This window comes from Solanum tuberosum, unplaced genomic scaffold (genome assembly GCF_000226075.1).
Source record: "Solanum tuberosum cultivar DM 1-3 516 R44 unplaced genomic scaffold, SolTub_3.0 scf00454, whole genome shotgun sequence".
In the NCBI taxonomy this organism is placed as follows: domain Eukaryota; kingdom Viridiplantae; phylum Streptophyta; class Magnoliopsida; order Solanales; family Solanaceae; genus Solanum; species Solanum tuberosum.
The window spans coordinates 374,752-382,262 of NW_006239370.1; the positions used below are offsets into that span (position 1 = coordinate 374,752).

Sequence of the window (7,511 nt, forward strand, 5' to 3'; positions counted from 1 at the left end):
TTAAACCTCAGTAAAGTTTAACATTATTGAGGCTTGAAAATTGAAAATGATGTTAAGAAAATTAAAAAGGAAAAAAAAATTAGGTGTGCAAATGCATTGAAAAAGACCATCATGAATTTAATTTAGAGAATAAAAAATTCAGATTTGAATTTTTAACAAGGGACATTATGGTCATTTGAACATGGAGAGCCACGCAGTAAATAACCAAAACGCCCTTCTTTGGACGGTTTTCTTTGGAGCTGATGTTCATACTCATGAGTCATGAGTCCCAACCCGTTTGACCATAGATTTCCCAAGTAAAATTTGGGGAAAAATTTGACAAATAGTGTTTGTTCATACAATTTGTTATTATTTGACAAATATTTTTGGCAAATAACTCAAATTCCCAAATACTAGAAAATACTAGTATTTGGGCCAAATATCATTATTTGGGATTTTAAAAAAATTCAAATTTTACACCAAACTTTTATCTTTTACATAAACACCCTCTTGTTGCACTCACTCCAAACGATCACATTGCTCCAGTGTCATGGACACTAGTTATTTATTGCAACAAAGATCCAATTGACTTGTAATACAAACTTATGGTTAGTTTTGATAGTTTTTAAAACTTAATGAGTATAAATCATATTTTTTTTCATATGTTTTCCAAATATTATGATCAAATATGCATGGTGAAATTTCGTCCAAATTTTCACCCAAATAATATTTGTTAAAAATATTTGAATATCTCTGATCAAACGCTAGCGAAATTTGAATTTGTGTAAAAAGTCTGTATTGCAGGACTCAATATGAAACCCAAGCCAACTTAGTAGGCAACTCAAACCGGAAACCTTTTATTGAGGGAGAATAAAAAAATACTTTATGACTTTAAAAATGACTGATAGTTAGTTAGTTGTGTAGAGAAAGAGAGGAAGAAGTGCACCACTAAAAATAGTGCAACGGAATGACAAAACTCCAAAGAAGTTGTTCTGTTTTGTATTCCAAAATCTAAAACAGAGTATAAAGCAGACGAAAGAGAGAGTGTTTAAACAGGAAGCACCACAAGAGCACCGCTATTCATTTTCTACACTAAGCTTCCAGGAAAGGTAAATTTCTCCTATCATAAACCCTAATTTCATGTGATTACACTAAATAGTGACAACAGAATTGATGGAAAAATTTGAATTGAGCTCGATTAGTTGATTTTTTTAATTCTTTTTTTTGCTGTTTCTGTACAAAATATAATAAAAAGTCTGCATGTGTTGATTCGTTGAATGAGCTGAATCTTTGCTTTGCTTTGCGTTCATTTGATTTGTTGTTTGGATAGTTCAATTTGAATTATCTTTTGTATGATGGAAGTTCATTTATAGAAATGTTGACATATCATAATACCAAAATTCAGAAAATTTGCCGCTTGAGTTTATGTTCTCTACTTGTGGTTGCAGTTATCTAAAAGCTGAGGTTTAATTGTGCATGTATTCGTTTCGTTTAGATCATGCATAAATATTAGCGACTATAGCTTATGCTGTTATTTGCTGATCCAATTTTTGTTAGTTGCATTGCATAATCAGGTCTTTCGATTTGGGGAGTTTGTGACAAGCAGCATCATGACGTCCTCCATACATGATCTTTCAGGTATTCTGCTGTATTATTTGCCTGATTCATTGAATAGTGTTGTAGCTTTTAAGTCTGTAATTGTGGTACCTTTTTCATGTTAACGTGATTAATTCTATCAATCTAATTGGGACTGTAACTGGATGGGTACTATGATATGGTATGTCTTTAATTAGCAAGTGACGCCAACAGGCTTGCCTTCATCTAAGAAAAAAATTCCCTACAAGAACATCACTTTATCATATCACGTTGCTTTATTCTAAAACCATAGACAAAATTTGAGCCTGTTCCCTCTTTGGTTCTCTGATTTTATATCACTTTGCGCATTTCTTTTGTTTTGCTTCATAGAAACACTTGGTGTGCCTTTAATTTATTTGATGTGATTTACGATTGAACATCTTATAGTCTCACTAATTCTTGAAGTTTTATTTCAAAAGAGTGAAAAAGTTTGGTTTATTCTATTCCTCCATTAGAATGAAGTCATAAGGGAGATAAACACGTTGCAGGAATTGTTTGACTCATCTTTTCTGTTTTGGGGAAAGTACAATAAGTAGTTGCTTAGTAGTGTTAAAGGTAAAGGTAAATTAGTTCATAGGATGATCTTTAGTGAAATAGGATGATAGTGACAACTTAAAGGTCCTATGAAATAATTTACCTTTAAGTTAAATGAACTAGGATGATAGTTCTTTCTCTGTTAAATGAGCTAGGATGATGGTGACAACTACTAGGTCAGAGTTACAAAAGAACTAGGACTGAAATAATAATGCACTAAAGAAAAATGGAACTAAGCACATGATTCATCGATCTAACAAGCTGCAATGGAGATTGAACAATGCTTCAATTAGTTTCCACAACTGGAGAGAACTCCAAATCACTAGTGCTGGAGAGCTAATATAAGTGCTATGAATTTTACAGCTCTTTGACAAGGTCAACTTGATTCCTTTCCAGAGGTATTTTTATTTCTGTTAATATGGAGAGAGAGGCTTTTTCAATTGATTCTCTCTTTTGTATGGAGCCTCTACTTCTCAGTACTTCCCTTCTGATCACTTACTGGATATGGTTAGTGCAGCTTTGGATGAATGGAAGGTGTCTTTCAATTCTTGCCTGCTCTTTACTGAAGCTCTCTAGACTCCTTGTGAATTCTTCGGACCCATCAACTGATTTCCTCTACTAGAACAGTTTAACTGGGCCAAATTAAATACAAACAAGTAGTCTAGAATAATCAATAGCCTGCATCACATAAGACTTGGTTCATGAAAAGCTTTGGTGGATGAATGAAAACGACATTAGCCCCTGAAGATACTAATCATAGTAAACAAGGAGAAGAGATGATATTAGAAGCAAGTTTACAGCGTAGTAATACCTTAATTCCCAGATTATTAAGATGAAATGAAGCCTTAACAATGATTTTTGAACATTTAAGAACATTAACTTCAAAACAATATTTCTTTGATAAGCAAATATCAACGCCAAAAGAACCAGAAGATACTTCACAAAAAATTGAATTTTTTTTATACAATATGAAGACTCTGAGAGAGAGAGAGAGGAACAATTTGTCTCGTCTTTGGATTTGATTATCAAGCATTGTAAAACTAAAAAGCCAAAAGCACTTATGGATGGTTGATCTATTTCTTCTTCCTATTTTTTTCTCATCAATGAATAGATTGAATTTTGGTTCCAAGAAAACCATTTCTTCCATACCTTAGATTATTCGCTTCCTGTCCATTTCTCTATATATATTATGTCAATGGAAGGGAAAGAAGTGTTCTAGCATCCTGATTAAAGGAGTTGAAATGAACAGAAAAGGAAAAAGGAATAAATCAGCAAGAAGGGATCAAGACAGCAAAGTTCATGTTTAACCAATTGATTAAAAACTTGGATCCACGTTCATAGTAGTACACAATGCTAGTAACTAAACTACTTTTTCTGCAGATCAGCTCAACTTTATCTCTCCTCACTGATCAACTAACTCATAATTTCAATCGTTGATAGAGGTTTCTGCTTATGGGAGTTTTTCTTTCTTGCATGAAAATCAGCTTTTATTCTTTAGCCTATCATAGATGAACTTGTATTATCTGTGGCTAATATAATATTTCCATGTGTTTGTTAAATAAATTTCAGATAATTGCGAGAATGAACAACCACAAAAGCAGTCAGAGATGCAAAGCCGATCTTCATCCCCTGCAGCTGAATTGTCTGTTCCTGGGACTGTGCCACCAGACATGCACTACTTGATACCTTCTCAACTTAGAAATGCAGATGCAATGGTATTCTTGCTGGTGGATGCAACACTCCCACCCTCTTATGTGATTCTTTAAGTTCTATAGCTGCCCTCGTTGTTCAGTATTAGAGTTCTTGTTAAATCTGGTACAAGAACTCAAAAGATGATGCATGTGAATGTATTGATGTTGGTTTAGGGAGTATTATCTTCATGCTGTTAGTTGTTATTTGCCTTTTTCATCTTCTTTTGTTTAAGTTGATACAGTGCATGCACAACATATGTTCTATATTTAGGTCATAAGAATGGAGAAGAAAGAGAAACAAAGTAAGTATATACATTGTGTCTTTGCATATATTATTTTAATTCACGTAGTCCTCTGAACTCTTCATCGGCTGCCATAACTGGAAGCAATTTTCCACAACCTTCTTCATCTTGAAATGCAGATTGAAATAAGTTTTGCTGGGAAGCATAGGAAACCAATAGTGCAGGGACGCAAGTCTAGAGATCAAATTTGTATTTTTTTTTCCGTACGATATCAAATTAATAAGCATCTAATCTTCTCCCCACTTTGTGGTTTTTTTTTTTAAAAAAAAATAAAAATAAATTCTACAAGTATCTTGGTCATTAGTTTCAAGATTTATGTGAACAATGATATGATGTTTGCCTTTTCCTGTAAATGTCATATGTCATCCATTATTTAGAATGTTCATCTGCCACTACTATTTTTAGACTAATTCCTCAATCATCAAGGTTAAGTTTTTTCATATAAAATGGGACTAAGAATTTACAGTCATTTTTCATGTATTGCAGGCGCAAACAGCTTACCCTTATCCAGATCCTTACTACAGGAGCATTTTTGCACCCTATGACGCACAACCTTACCCTGCACAACCTTATCCAGCACAGTCAATGGTAATGATTTTCTGATTAGTTATATTTTTCATTTGGTATCTAGTGAAGTGTCGACAAAGTTTATAAGCTTAACTGATCCATGGTTTGTCAGGTTCGACTTCAGTTGATGGGAATTCAACAAGCTGGTGTTCCTCTACCATCAGATGTTGCGGAAGAACCTGTTTTCGTTAATGCAAAACAGTATCATGGCATCTTGAGGCGCCGACAATCTCGTGCAAAAGCTGAATCAGAAAATAAACTTCTAAAAGCTAGGAAGGTATTTTGTACAAAATGCATTTTGCCATCATTTTACCTAGTTGCTACATTTGACAGCTTATTGGTTCAATGACTGATTTATATTTCCCAGTTTATTAGCCTACCAGAAAATAAACTTCCTAAAGCTAGGAAGGTATCTTGTACAAAATGCATTTTGCCATCATTTTACCTAGTTGCTACATTTGACAGCTTATTGGTTCAATGACAGATTTATATTTCCCAGTTCATTAGCCTACCAGTTTTACCAACCTGTAGAATTTTTATTGGGGTCCTTCTATTTTGAGGTCAGTACACAATGGTAACACGTTAAACCCCAACATTTTTTTATTTATAATGTACTGTATCACAACAATAACTAGCAGAGAATAAAAACGTCAGTAGAGAAAATTGTCAAAAAGCAGTTCTATTCCATCTGTTTAAGGTGTAGTGACAGTTTATGCCTCAATACTCTCTTGGTGCACATAAAATTCTTAGGTTTTTTGTGCCAAGGTTTTTGCTGCACCATAAGGTGTTAAAATTAAAAAGGGTATGTTGATGAAATCGTGATCAAACTCCAATCTAAGAGACGAGAGGTATTCAGTATCAACTAGATGTATTCAAAATCAGGATGTTTTTGGTTCCTCAAAAGGAATTATCTATCATTGGTAGAGATTAGTATTACCCTCGTTGATTATCTTCAAACGGAAATTAATCTCTTTGGTTAACTTTATATGTAGCATTAAAAGAAGTTGCAGGCCTAATGTGCTATGAGCTAGATTGTACCTAAAGTTTTTAGGTACAATTTTGACTTTTAGCTATTTACTAGGAAATAATTGATCAAGCCCAATCCTGATATTAGGATTGTACCTAAAGTTTGTTTTATTATGCTGCTCCTTAGATATTGGAGGGACTAAATGTCCTCAAACTTAGGGACAAGTGCAATTGTACCTAACTTGTGTATACTTTCTAAACACTTCTGACTTTTTGGTTTTTGTTCTTCTCTGTTTCAGCCACAGAAATGTAGTCAGAAGTGGCTCCTGCTGCCTCTAATCTTTTGATGGTCCATGTATTATTTTTTTAGTTGTACAAGTGTCCAGAAGTTGAGAAATGCGATTGAAGAAATAAGATCGTATGATTCTTGAAATTTCTTTTGAGTATGGAAGCATGATATATCAGGAACATCTTGAGCTTGATCAACAATATCTTTTATTTCCTAGTAAATAGGTATAGTCATTATGTCTAATTGCATAGTTTGTTGATAAGGTGGACTGCCTTATTAGAGTTGTAATCTCTTTTTGAGGATGTGTTTCAACTTTCAAGAACCAAGATCATGGGGGTCTTACTGTGCAAAATAATCTTGCAGCCCTACTTGCATGAATCTCGGCATTTGCATGCCCTGAGAAGAGCTAGAGGGTGTGGTGGTCGATTTATGACTGCAAAGGAAAAGGATGAATCTGATGATAAGTCGAAGGCAAACGCCAATACTGACTCCAACAAAATTGAGGTTACTTCTTCAGAAAATGCTTCTTGAATTATGGCGTTGCAAAGCTAGCAGCTGGATGTGTAATTCCAAGATGCTGTTCTCAGTCTTCTTTCTGAGTTTGGTTTTTTAGATTTATCGTTTTCCGATTGTAATTACTTTTAGCTGTTTCTTTCGCTGAGACTTTAATAGACACTGAAGGTAATGGTCATTAGGTGTAGCATGTAAAAGTGTTTTTTTCTTCATAGTTATTAGGAAGATAATAAGTTAGCAGCAGTGCAGGTCAATTACATTCTCTTTATTAGTATCTTGGTAATAAAGGAGTGTCCCCTATTTACTTTTGACTCATTACTCACTGTATTTCAGAGTTGATATTATTTGTAGTTGGGCTATAAGTCAGGTTTGCCCCTTGTCTCCTGCTCAAAGTTTCGTGTAATAACTCGTTCATTTTTATCCGTGGGATTTCCGTATTTGTGTATGGACTTAGAGGTGGTTCATCCATGTCTACTTGTAACTGTCACCCCAATACCTGATTTGACCGAAATATACAAACAAACAATAGTTGCTATATTCAATAACAACAAATGTGCCTCAAACGAGAGAGAGTTGCTCGGATGGTAAGCACCCCTCACTTCCAACCTGAAGGTTGCGAGTTCGAGTCACCAAAAGAGCAAAAGGGGTGGGAGCTCAAAATGTGCCTCAAGTTGTGATCAACAATATAGTAATTTTTCATTTGAGCTTGTCTGAGTCTCAATCAAATTTGTAAGAATTGACAGAAACATGGAGTTTTTATATTAAAAAAATCATTAAACTATGGGTGTGTTTGGTATGAAGGAAAATATCTAGAAAATGTTTTCCTAGAAAACAAGTTGATTTTTGACTTATTTTCTCATGTTTGGTTGGTGAGTAGAAATATTTTCCGAAAAAGATTTTTAGTGTTTTATTTATGAATGAAAAATATTTTTGAGAAATATCTTTTATTTTTACTAGAGTAGGAAATAATTTTTGAAATTGAAAATATTTTTTAAAAACAAACTTAAATTTTTTTATTTTTTTTTGGGGGTGGGC

The 7,511-nt window shown here is 33.9% G+C and overlaps 1 protein-coding gene across 4 annotated transcripts; it reads left to right on the top strand.

Annotated features, from left to right (window-relative positions):
• Nucleotides 1-871: 871 nt before the first annotated feature.
• Nucleotides 872-6,787, top strand: LOC102579930 (nuclear transcription factor Y subunit A-7-like). 4 transcript variants are annotated; one of them, XM_015303534.1, is made up of 6 exons: nucleotides 872-1,088; nucleotides 1,537-1,617; nucleotides 3,718-3,863; nucleotides 4,628-4,729; nucleotides 4,821-4,985; nucleotides 5,974-6,419. In XM_015303534.1, exons 2-6 carry the CDS (start codon nucleotides 1,590-1,592, stop codon nucleotides 6,019-6,021), a joined length of 489 nt encoding a protein of 162 aa, XP_015159020.1. In that variant the 5' UTR covers nucleotides 872-1,088; nucleotides 1,537-1,589; the 3' UTR covers nucleotides 6,022-6,419. The 4 variants fall into 4 exon arrangements, with proteins under 4 accessions (XP_015159020.1, XP_006363652.1, XP_006363653.1 ...); XM_006363590.2 differs by having other exon boundaries at nucleotides 873-1,088; nucleotides 1,554-1,617; nucleotides 6,327-6,787; XM_006363589.2 differs by having other exon boundaries at nucleotides 874-1,088; nucleotides 6,327-6,787.
• Nucleotides 6,788-7,511: the final 724 nt, after the last annotated feature.